The sequence below is a fragment of the Glandiceps talaboti genome, chromosome 4 (assembly GCF_964340395.1).
Source record: "Glandiceps talaboti chromosome 4, keGlaTala1.1, whole genome shotgun sequence".
NCBI classification, from domain to species: domain Eukaryota; kingdom Metazoa; phylum Hemichordata; class Enteropneusta; family Spengelidae; genus Glandiceps; species Glandiceps talaboti.
The window spans coordinates 16826231-16840026 of NC_135552.1; the positions used below are offsets into that span (position 1 = coordinate 16826231).

The following is a 13796-nucleotide window of genomic DNA, read 5'->3' on the forward strand; positions in this document are numbered from 1 at the left end:
ATATATTACACTGAGGTAAGACTTCCAACCAGGACAGTGCTGGGTCTGTGTTAGTAGTCTGCACAGGAATGTAGGAGTATACATATCAATTCATGGAAGACAAAGAAGGGGACTAATCTGGGTCTATGGGTGTAGATTACAGTGTGGAATGTATTCATATTGTCTCTGTACCAGTACGAGTTCAAATGAGTTCATCCCTAACACAGTATCACTAAGTCTTGTAATTCGGTACAGCTATGTCTGTGGTATGCAGTTTGTAAACTTGAATACACTGTAACATGTAACAATACACAAGTATACTTTGTAGCACTTTTATTTGTAACAATATGACTATGTAACTAACACAGAAACTATTTGCTCTACTTTTTGATTTGGGTGCCAATACTTAATTTTAATTTTAGGTCCTTTTCAGTATTATGCTCTGAATTTCAGAGAGTCTTCTAGTAGTACCATTGGCCAAAGTTACTACTTTACCTACAAGAAACAGCCAAACTCTATGTATGTATCAACTCTAGAAGTTCTTGGTCATAGACTGTAGCATACATCTATGAACTCTGCTCAGTACATTCTCCATAATGACTACCTACGACCATTTTTGTTCAACGAAAACAAAAGTCTTATGCTTCAGAAAAATTGTTACTATAAAACGTGTAAGTACTTTATATTACAAGTTGAGTACAGGCTTATACTTTATCAATATTGTTTTCCAAAGAAAAAGAAATCATTCCAAAACATACACACCAACGTGATTCTATGAATGCGTAAACAATATTACAGGCTATTTTTTCTTGTATCAAGAAATCACGAAATCAAATTTCTATAGCACCGATTTCCAGAGCAATGTACTGTTCAGTAGAGTTGAATGGCCAAACATACCATAGGCTTTGGTGAACAAATAAGTCTTTAGTTTTGTTTTGAAACAATCCAGGCTGGAGGATTGGCGAATGTCAAGTGGCAAAGAGTTCCATAGTTTGGGGGCGACATACGAGAAAGAACGTCCAGCATAGGTGACTTGTCTATTATTTGTTGTTGCAAGATATCAACAAACTAGTTTGATATTAACTCGGGTAAAATACGCCTTGTAAGTCTGCTGTTGAATATGTAGAATAATCGGCTAGACAAAACTTAACTCATAGCACAAACATGACAAACATTATCAGACTTAAAAGATTTTAATAACAAAATACAATCACAAGAACAGCCACCTACATGTAAGACAAAACATACTTAGAAGTAGGAAAGAGACACATGAACACGGTTAGTTAGACATGACAATTTAACATTAATACTGATATGTGTGAACTTGACTGGTATTAATTTTATCTGTGTGTTGACATAACATGTTAGGAACACAATCTGTAGAAAGATATAGGTAGATTAGTTCAACATACAGTGTATGGGATACTGTTATTTACTAGACTACAGGATACATGGATGTTGTGTTGTCCAGATCAGGCTTCTCTTTAAATAGGTTTGATGTGAGTGGTAGCTGATAGTGTGGCACGAACATTATATCAGACTACATTATTACATTACATCATAAATGTCAGCATTACAAATAAATGATGGTAAAAAACATTCCACATATAGTCTGTAAGATATGATGTGTTATGCCATCTTATCAGATACGGTGATAAAGAGAAGCCATATTAGGACTGAACCATACACTGTATCTTATAGTCTAACTTACAGTAAGGAGTCATGATGACAAATTACATGTTACCAAATCGTCATGATGTAAGTACTTGAATATGTAGTAACGAATAAAGCATATGACAGGTCAATCATTTTTACCTATTACTGTCCCATGGTTTCATTTGTAATGTCAATGTCTATTTTCTTAATTCAAGGTTCAGTCATACTATAGAGAAAAGAAAGTGAAACAAATAATTTCACTGCGTTTCATGTAAATATTTCATATGTACTGGCAAAATGGTATCAAATCAAGATAAACAAACATGACTTACGGCATTTCCTGCTTTCGTTGTACAAATTTTGTTTGATGTGACAAATCTACTAGATTTCGTGTTCTTTCAAGCACTTGTACATCATGAATATTTGAAAATTTACAAGTCACAATTAGATGACATACATCATTACGTCTTGATTAAATAATGCATGACATGACATGACATGACACGACATGACACAACAATACACGACACGACACGACACGACACGACACGACACGACACGACACGACATAGAAATAGTTGACTACCAGCCATCAGGATGGGTTTTTTTATAGTTAAGACAATGGTCTGGCTCACCTGCATAATAGGGGTTACCGTAAGGATCCTGGTACATTCTGTATTGTTCTATAATAGTGTAATAACAATGGTAGAATGGACATGGAGATTCAGTAAAACAGATTCGGTTATGACAATTATGGTACAACAGATCAGAACACAGGTACATGCACATTGGAAAGAAACTAACACCACACTTGCAACCCTAAAATGAACTAAGAATACCGAAGAGGAGTGGGGGACTCAATACAGACACAATCAATGAGCATGTTGGTGGTAAGATCATATGAAGTAGATAACTTGCATGTATGACACAAGTTTTCTATGATAGACCAAGTGTGTCCTCTAACTTAGCCAATTTGATGCACCACTGACGTACACAATTTCTACTGACACACCAAAATTTGGTGTGCCCCTATTTCTTACTGTGTGGTGACTCACAAGAAATGTCGGTTTTTATCATTTTAACTCACAACAACAAAATTTGGCTATCATTAGAGGGCACACTGACCCATCTCTGGATGTTAAGGTTTCTCCTCTATGGTTTGCCTTTCCACAGACTACAACACCTGATAAAAGTTTTAGAGCTACATTTGTTTTGTTTTCCTGTAGTAGTAGATGTGCCAAAGAATCATTTCAAAATTTAGACAACAAACAATTTTCAACTGGTAAGATTTTAGAAAGATTTGATTTGTCCAGTAGTTGTGCAAACCCATTAATATTCTGATCTTCAGTCAACAACCCAGTGCTCAGAAAGTGCTTTCAAACTCATGATATCAGGGAAGATGCACTGTGGGAAGACAAGGCATAGGAAGAGAACACTGAACCCAGAAGGGCACCTCACAACTACACTACATGCATGCATGCAGTCTTTTTCCTTAGCTGTTTACTCACCGTTTTGATAAGCTTGTAAAGGATCTTCACTTGTTTCCATTAACCCTCTCTCTTGAAGTACTTTACTGCAATGTAATCAAACAGAGGAATTTGACAGTCAGATGTATGTACTCAGTACCAGTTAGAAACCTCACCAAAATATAACATTTACTATGAAAAATAAATTAAATTGTTTGATAGATTTTTACTCTTGCCTGTAAGTTACATATTAGTATGACGTCTACATAGAGCCAGACATAGTTCCTTCACTCCTCAAGTCTTCATGAGACTCGATGTTCTACAATTATCTCAACGACGAGAAGTGAAGGGACTCCAGAGAATTTATATTTAAGGATGTGTACAGCTAACTGCAGAAATCTATTCAGAAAGACTCCTTGTAATAACCACCATGTTTCAGTAATACGTCAAATGTGCAAGCGGCACATTTTTTCATCGGATTCACATCAGCCATAATTCAGACAATTCAGGGGAAATGATGGCTCTCCATTTGGTGTGGTCTATTTTTTTCAAAAATCCTCAGATTTTTATTAACATGTATCACTACTAAAGCCACACAGATTTGATTGAACCATCTTTTGTTCTGGTCCAATTTTTTCTGTAACTCTGCCAGACAACTGTTTTTCACATCTTTAATCATAATCCACATGAGGCCTTTCAAACACCTGACAATATTTGATCAGTAAAAAGTAGAATCCAGTTATAACTGCCCCCATTTTTTATTTTGTTTAAAAAAAATGTACTACTAGCTTGTCACACTTCATGAGCCTTGATTACTTCCATTTGTTAGAAGTGGTGTTAAGCTGGACATGGACACTGCTAATTTGGTTTCTCAATGCACACTAACTAAGCACAAGTTCATGTTAATTTGTCAGTGGAAGTAATACAGAGACCATTTCATAATAGATTTTTGCAGGCAGCCGTAGCTGGTATACTACTGGGTGGTTACTGGTGTCTAGTAAAGAAAACAGAAGATCTCTTGGAGAGAGAGATGATTGTTTTTAACCATGAGTTTGAAATCAGAAGCTGAAAAAGAAAGAGAGAGATACTGAGTTGAAAATCTGAAGCATAAGGAACAACGGTGGACTTACAGGCAAGAGTCTACCAGCTGAGATCCACTCATTTTGCTGTCTGTATCACTCTCATCAGCTAAGTGACTCTCATTCTGGGCAGAGTGACGCCATTGAAAAGACTCATCTGTTGAACTGCAGTTGTGTCAAGGTGCAACATACCAAAAAAGAAATACATAAATAGGGGGAAATCGAGGGGGAAAAAAGAAACACAAAGCACCAGTCAGCACCTAGTAAATATCTACTGTCAGCCAAAAATAATAACACTCACTGGCTTGCAAAATAGGATACCATATATGACAAAAAAAAAAATTCACCATTTTGCCAACAGCATGCATAGTATGACTTTGGTCAACACAATACTACAAAGTATTTGTGGAGAAACTAGATAGTACGTAATAACTTCATGCTTGGTCAAGGGTTGTGGTATTTCTTTCAAACTTCTACATCAACAAAATCTTCATAAAGAAGCCAGATCAATAACGGTGACAAAAATAACAAATAATTTTGATAAAACTGGATTTCAGCAAATTGAACAAAACTTTACATGATATACGGAACACGGTTTAGATGACACTGAATGACAGTAAGATACAAAACAATTAACAGGTAGTTGATAGACACATATTGAGGGTCAAATCAGACAAGAACACTTGGGACAACCACCACTGTCCTTACCTAATACTGCTCATACTAGCCGTCTCTGACCCTAATCTGACCTTCTCCAGCTGGTTGGCGACACTCTGCCGCTCTGCCTCTAACTCACGTGTTAGCTTCTCAAATTGTGCCTCCTGAAGTTGAAAACTATCTTGTCAAGTACACAGAAACATACACTGATATCTACGACCCAATGAGCAAAATTGACCCTACAAGGGGAATGCCACAGGTGACAAGATTTTCCAGGAATCTCATAGCCTGAATATTACTTCAAATACACCTATAGCTTTAACAGGGGGTTTCCTCAGGGTGGCAAGAATTTCTTGGTATTTCACAACCTGAACAGCACTTCAAATGTAACACTCTATGGTTTCTTGAATTACTGGAGTCATTTTTAGCCCTGTAAGAGTCAATTTTACTACAGGTATTTTCTGTTCACCTACGTAACTACAGAGTGTATCACATACACACATCAGACAGATTTGCCTGACTTGGTTAAACTGCAAAATGAGTGGATTCAATCTACAGCTTGAATTAACTACATACATAAACACAGCAGATCAAAAAGTTGGTAAGTATTGCTGCAGCCATGTGAAATACAAATCAGTCAACATTAGCACATTAGAGGGTCAATGATGGGTCAGCAAGGTCTGTGTTAAAAAAAACTCCATGCTTTGGTAGTAAGTACAAGGTTACACTCACTGAAGTTAAAATGTGAATATTAGTATTATGCACAAAACACTCTCCTAAATCAAAACAGTCTCTTTCTTGGTCCCATGATGTACAACAGCTTAAAGCAAACTTAAATGAAAAGATCAGCGCAAATTCAAATGATAAATAAATGTGTTTTGAAACTTATTTGCTGTCTTTTCAAGTCTCCTATTCAGACTACACTCACATTTCTGGTCGTATAATTTTATAATTACATGTAACACTTCCCTAATGTTCACAAACTATTGAACTGCAATTGTAAATCATCAAAAAAGGCAAGACATACACAGGAGTAATTAGCGATCTCAGTTTGTTAATATTTCACAAACCAATTGAACAATGATCACAAACTACTGAACTGCACTTGTAAATCATCACAAGGCAAGATACATATAGGAGTAATTGGCTATCTCGTTTTCTAATATTTCACAAACAAATTGAACAATGGTGACAATGGGGACCAATTTGTATTGGCAAGCCAGTCTGAATCCCTGGTTAGCTATGTAACACATCATACATAAGTACCATGTGTTGTATATCATGGAAACAGGAAAGAGTCTGCATTGACTATCTGATATAATGAATTATCCTTCCAAGACCTGAGGGATTAACAAATTCAAGTGTTTATCCTCTCATGGGAGAACACTGTACCTGCTATATATACCTATAAGATAAGGCTAATTTACGAAGTCATATATTCACTTGATAACCTTGTTACTCATTTAGTGCAAAATCTATGCATACAGAAATATCATCTCATCCGTACACAAATAAATGAAATATCATCTCATCCGTACACAAAAAATGGCTACCAGTAATCTTTGATCCCTTTCACATTAACAATACTTTTTGGCACCCGGCTCCCATATATATATTCTTTATATTATATATATTTTGTAGTCAAGTACTCTCACCCATAGCCCATAGATTTAAATCTACATGTCTCTTTCAAAAGAAATAAGATTTACGGAAAGCTAATTGCACAGAAAATAGAATCAAGAGTTTACGATTTAAAGGATAAATTGAAATGTGTGTCTGATATTTGGATTGTAATTTCAATAAAATAGTTATGAGAACGTTTTTAAGGTTTTTCTTGAGGACAAGACTGATGCCAGTCAAACAGTCACATATCAGTGCACGTAGAGAGTCAACTTCATTTGTATGTGAACATAAATTTTGTACTGCAATGCATGCGGTATGCTGTCTGCTAACAGGAGACAAAGGGCAAGAAATTGTGTCACAGCATGTTTGCATACAGCCGGTAACAAGAATGACATGTTTGTGAGGGTAGCAAGTCAGACAATAATGTGCAGAAGAACGAGACAGGCAGACAGACAGGCAGGCAGACAGACAGACAGACAGACAGACAGACAGACAGACAGACAGACAGACAGACACAGATGGACAGATAGACAGGCAGAAAAGAAAGAGATAAGGACAGCAAAATACTGACCACATCATATGGTTGTCTCCTGTGTGTGCTATAGGCAAGGAGAGGTCGCGTTGTTTCAGTTGTGTAGTAACGTTGTGTTTCAGAACTCATAGCTATTGTGAAAGCAAAGACACTAAAAATGAATGCCTGCCACAGAGAAATCATACTTGCACATTGCTTCAAGAAAAGCAGGGAAAAGAAGTTCGCAGGGAACAATGCACAACTTTACATTGTTGCATGCCTTGGGAATGTAATAGTAGCATTTTGCCATGAAAGAGTGTTATTCCAGATGCACTGTTACCATAGTAACCAGGATCCCTCGGTGATATTAGCTAAAATCTACCACATCACATCATAAATTCAGTCCTGGCACCATGGCAACATTACCTCTGAAAGAATGTCCTTTTGTTACATACTCTGTAGACATGTGGACATGCAAAAGAATCAAAATGTTGCAGACTGAATGAACTGTAGACAGAAAACTTTAACAAAAAATATGAGAAAAAAAAAACCATCTAAATTACCTGTTCTTTGACAGATTGTAAAATACTTGCGGCACTTTCAGGTTCTGAATTGATGTCGTGACTAGCTTGCCTGAAGGCGTACATTAATGTGCTATCTTGGCCATTATGTCCTTCTGGCATTCTATTGATGTACTTTTATTGGTGGCCTGCACCCCCCTACTATAACACAGAGTATTTCAGAACACAACTATCTGCAAAGAACAAATACAAAACAACAAATCATTCAGTTAGCTATAGTCCAACAGAAGTTTAGAAAGTGTCACAAAATCTGTTCACTGAATTATAAAACACATAATAACAGTTATATGCAAGAATGAATGTTCCATGGAATCTGAGTTCATACTTAGTAATGAACTTTCTACTCACAGATGTCAAAATATTTCTTGGAAGTGAATCCAAGAGATAGTTTGACTGTGCCTTTGTTGTCAAATTTAACAGTACACTGGACTGACCAATACTTGTAGGTTTAGATGCCAGGGACTGTACAAGACAACATACAGAATGCCCATAGGACTGACCATAGACCCTCCACCAAGTTGGTGGAGGGTCTATGGAGTGATTGTATAAATGTGCATGTTCATAAACTAAAGGTTCAGCATCTAAACTAGTATTGAGAAGCATACATGTATAAGTAATATATGATGCAACAGTGATATGATTTGAAATATAAAGAGATATCTGTGGTATTTTTCTTCTTGATTTCCACAATACAAATATCAATGAAAAGGTAGATCAATATATCCATGATCCTAACAATTCATGGGAAAGTACCAATAGACACACCTAGTTCACCTTTCCACCTTATCTCACCACCTTTCCCTTTGTCAATAATACCCTTGATGGCTTTTTTGGTAGTGCTTTACAATGAATGGGACAGTCGCCAATACCACCCAACACCCCTACGGGCAATGTTACAAACAACAACAACATACATTTTCAAGGTTGCAATCATGTACATCTGAAGTTTACCAAATTCTTTCACATCTAAAAAAAAGACCTCAAATAACCTACAACCCATAACACCAAAGTAAAGCATTTTCTGTATGTACCACAATCGTTTATAGCATCCATATCAAGTACAAATGTAAAATATCACTTCCACAATACTCTATTTGTTCTTATAAAGTTTGCTCAGATGTTTTAGTAACTCTCTTTCTTTGTCTCATGTGTTTTTGTTTATTTTTACTGAAATTAAGTTTTTACTAAAATTTTGTATTACAAATTCAAGCAGTGATGGGGAGGGGGGGCAGTGATGGGGAGGGGGGGGGCAGTGATGGGGAGGGGGCAGTGATGGGGAGGGGGGTTGAAACTGTTATTATCACGTTTTTCAAAAGTTTCATCAATAAATGATTCCATGATAACTCTTATCTTATCAGACATCAATATTGGCAGAAACCAACACAGAACTGATGTCATATGTTAAGATGCATATATTAGTAATGCACGAGTCAATGTCAAACCCCCCCCCCCCCCCCCACCTTGGGGCATAGTGGGGGATTTGGAAATTAGTCTTAAAAAATTTGTCAAATGCCCCATCCCCTGGGGCAAGACATTCTGGAAAATCCCCACCTAAACTCCCAACATTTCCCCCATCCCAATGGTGGGGCATTCAAAAATTCCAGCGACAAGGACAAACGATGGATGTAAGTGCACATGCGTAGTTATTGCGCTTGTACGTCTGTGAAAATGACTAGGGAGGTCAATATGAAGCAATTGCCCCACCTCCTCGGGCATTGTTTCATGGCAAACACGATCTAATCCCCCACATTTGTCCCGTATTGCCCGAGGTGGGGGTCCCTCAGGCATTACATTGACTCGCGCATAATTGCCATACTATTAGTAGGAAGCATCTCAATATTTTTAGATAAAATACACATTTTCACAGTGGGAGCTGTCTGGTTAACAAATTAATATATTGTACATGTACTAATAATTTTAATAATGTATTCACTGACATCTTAGAGAACTCACAGCTCAAGATGTAATCACCCATCACTTCTCGCAAAGCTCCTGATCAAAGCAATTGTTTCAAACGTATGTACCTGTATCAATTTCTATAATACATGAGAAACACTAATTTTCATGACAGAAATATTTTCCCGTACTATAAATAAACACTTGGGTATGTACTACACATTCAAACACACGTTTAAGTGCTATTTTAACATCATAGTACACATGTATGTCTAGACAACCACTAATAATTCTAGCCTAATAGTCTTTCAAATTTACATGTATTAACACAGTGAACTCTAACACACACACACAGAAAGACATTACAAATTATGCATGCCATGGAAAGGTAACACTCTGAGACCGTACATGTACACGACAACAGCTGATACAAATAACCTACTGGTAGATATGACATCTAATGTAATTAAACAAATATGATATCATATCACAAATTATCATATCAGCCAAGTCACCGAAAATAACACGACTGGATGTTTTGACTCGGTCTCTCGTCACGCTCATGACAATAGAATTGTTTAAGTTACACTAAATTTCTACAGAATTGATGATAGTATAGTGTAAAAGCAATAACTGAACGCAAGGAATGGATGTAAATTGAATTAATCAGTCACACTTAATAAGTTAGTGAATTAATCAAATGATGAAAACTGTAATAATGTCACATTTTGACAAATACATTGCATGCTCTTCGATTTGCATTGAAAAAAAATGCCTGATTTCTTAGAATGATTCACTAGATATGAGAAAGCAAAAGGGATTTTGTACTTGTAATAGATATATGCCACATATCACTCTATACATAACTCCCATGCAGAACAGTTTTATTTATATTAATTTCATAATTTGTAACATGATATGAATACATTTAATATTACCAATAATCAATTTACGAAGTTGGCTCACTATAATTGTTTGCTTTATAAAAATTACAGCTAATAACTTATACTAATAGTCACGATTTAGCTTGGGTGAAACATGTAGTCATATTCAATTAGGAATCAAAATTGTGATATGTGCATGTTCAGACAAAATACTAGTACTTGCATATTTAGTCTGTGTAAAGGGCGGAGTTTATTTGTCATAATACCATAAATGATCTCAATACCATGGAAAAAAATTGAGAGTAAACACTTAGATATGATATTGACCTGTTGAATGACCTCGTACGACCTTTATTTTAACCTTGAAATTTGACAACACTTGCCACTGTTCTAACCACTACCTTTGCTGTGAAGAATATACAATTATGACATTATATTTATACGAGTGTGAATACATGAAACTAACTTAAGTAAACAATACCTTGATAACTATGAGGTATGGTATTCATATGCCAATACATTAGTAACTGTTTTCTACAACACTCTGGCCTTGTCATTCACCATGCATAGACTCCATTGACAGGAAGTCAAGAATAGTTTGTTTACTTTGTAAGCATACCAGAAGATTTCAACACAAAGAAAAAGTCTGGCCCCACATAATCATAGAAACTAGACTAGTGTCTATGGCATAGTACAACACTTGACAGACACCACAGCTCTGCTAATTCAAAAATACACTAATGCAAACCACACGAAGCATACTATAACCTGTACACATATTTATTGTTTCGTGTGTCTCCTAACAAAGGCAGCCATGCTCTCTGTCTGTGCTTATTTTGGTTCCTTTTGACCAGCTTATTGATTAATTAGAAGTAAACAGTGATTACATCATTAGACTTCGTCGGATTGATTTTCTAGAAATGTATACTCACATAATACTATGGTTCACGGCTTACACTGACGTTGAAGGCATCAGCTGTCTATCTTTACTGTGTCAAAGTGTCAATGACATGATCACAACACAGTACAGCATTCCAATGTAATGATTCATTCGCATTCAAAATGGCAGCCAGTCGCTAGACCTGACTATTACTGATAACAGGTAACACAGCCTTTTTCCACCTCATTGTTTACATTGGTCGTAATATTATCTATTGATTTCTGATTAAGATCAAACTGAACATAAACAGTTTTAGAACTAAGTAAACAAATATATAATATATATACATATATATTTTACATTGAGTACACAGCTTTTAATTGCTGTGAAAGTTTTAAGTGGTAATATTTATCCCATCAAGATTAATTCTGAGATACTACTACTACTACTACAAAAGGAAGAATCCATTTTTATGCAGGTTAGCCTGACTGTTTGTGTGAGGTACGGGGTGATCCCTCCTACAGGAAATATATAGTGTAAGAGTCAACAAAGTTTGACATAGCCAGGTGTTTACACCATACCAGAAGTTACACATTCTTTATACTTTTTTTTTTAAGTTTCCTGTTATTGGCAAGCCAGTGCATGGAGGTATGTGTTTTTGAGTATACCTTTTGTAGACTTCATTCCTTTCACCTCACCTTACAGATTGGGAGAATCAAACTAACCTGGCTAGCAGCTTGACTATGACTTACTGAGGGCATAGAAACCATAGACCCTACATGAAGGGTGTAGGGTCTATGTAGAAACATGATTTGAGAATACAGTATACTATTTATTATGCTGTGAAGTTTGTATGGTTAGTTTGATTCTCCCAAGGTGAGGTAAAAAGAATGAAAGTGACCTTTGCTCACCTTCACAGTAAGCAGAATAGCCCGAGGGGTCTGGCAGCAAGACTAAGTCAGACAAAGACATGACAAAATTAGCCTTCTTTAGTGACTTCCTGTTACCTGCTAACTAGTCTACTCTCTATACAGAATTGTTACGATTTACACCTCCACTCACGTTTAGAAACCACACTGGCATCCAGACTACCTGCCAACATACCTCCACAAGACATACCACATTGACAAGACTTAACCCTAGTGGGTCTACTTAACATTGCAATAGTTATGACCTATGGAAAATGGTATGACATTACTATAATGCTATGTAGATATGAACAGACCAATTTATCATTTCATATCTGATAGCCAGACTTGTTTATTAAACTGCATTCCTGTCACTGATTGTGAAAAACAAATTTTCCAAAAGTGTGGACATTTATTTGTCATCCTGTTTATTTTCTATGAATGGAAATGAAAGTTGACAAAGGTTAACTGAAATAACTGTCTCATAGTTGTCATAAATATCATTAACTAGTATCAACTCTTGTTTGACTATTACCTGTTCAGACACACCCACCTGAATTTCACAATTTTCAAAACTTCTGAGTCACCATTATCGTGGCATTTTCTCAGGAAATGACATAATTTCTAGGTTATGCTACAAATTGTTATACTCGGTTTTAATGATATTTTGTGTGATTTTGTATGAGATTGGTATTTTTTTTTTTTTTTTGCTTTCATTATACACCTATACTCTGGAAATATAAAGATGCTTTTAACGCTACAAGGTCAAAGGTCAAACTATTTCAAACACATGAGGTAACACTTGTGTACAAATATTTTTATTACATTTAATGAATATTTATGAAAACTTAGAATTCTATCATTATTTCTGTGTGTCTATAGATGTTGTTTAGTATGTAACATTTCAAAGTGCAATGTTTCATGATAACAAGAATATTGGTATTTCTCCTCATTTTTTGAGTTATTGTTATGACTGACCTTATGCTAACCTATTAGTTTCTCAATTAGCATATTTCAAAGTCTGGATGAAATGAAAACAGTCAGCAACCATCTGTTCTGTAGACATACTATGTTTTTCTTTGGGCTATTTTCTTTTCTCTAGAGGAGATTCCCCGATTGGAATCAAAATGTCAAAGTCGACAAGTAGATTGGTGAGCCGGTACAACATGGAAAAAACTTGATCCAATTGACAAACCACTCTGAGAAACAAGTCTATAGAAAAACACTGAAATGTTTCGATCCAGTGAACTGATGAGAGATTGAAACCTTTCAACAAACCCAAAGTGGAAGTGATAAAACCACTAACCTTCAAGTTACACTGCTCAACACACAAAGACAAGACAAAGCAATGTAAGAGGGCTTGACCAACACAAATCAATGATGTAACAGATATGTCAGGTATGCTTCAATGGAATTCCAACCCAATGAAACAAAAAGAGGATTGAGTACAGCTCTTTACACTGGCAATGTTATCTCTCTAATCCAATCACTATAAATGGTACCAGTTTTCTACTCAGTCCAAAGACGTCAAATGACAGATACCCTGCTCTCTAACCCCCGTACCAAATGATGCGTTATCTTCTCACTTATGGCTTCCCACACTTTATTAGCTTTTAAACTGCCAAAATTTTGTATACCTGATGACGACACCAGGAAGGCTGGACAATGAGTAGGTG

At 36.0% G+C, this 13796-nt stretch overlaps 1 protein-coding gene across 1 annotated transcript in view; it reads right to left on the reverse strand.

Annotated features, from left to right (window-relative positions):
* LOC144434568 (catenin delta-2-like) overlaps nucleotides 1-13796 on the reverse strand; it is a 61359-nt gene that overhangs the window by 23346 nt on the left and 24217 nt on the right. Inside the window, exons 3-7 of the mRNA XM_078123037.1 lie at nucleotides 7535-7725; nucleotides 4889-5001; nucleotides 4232-4345; nucleotides 3144-3208; nucleotides 2271-2318 (exon numbers count right to left, since the gene is read on the reverse strand). Coding sequence (XP_077979163.1) covers nucleotides 2271-2318; nucleotides 3144-3208; nucleotides 4232-4345; nucleotides 4889-5001; nucleotides 7535-7654 — 460 coding nt within the window. The 5' untranslated portion in view covers nucleotides 7655-7725. The remainder of the gene's footprint in view (nucleotides 1-2270; nucleotides 2319-3143; nucleotides 3209-4231; nucleotides 4346-4888; nucleotides 5002-7534; nucleotides 7726-13796) is intronic.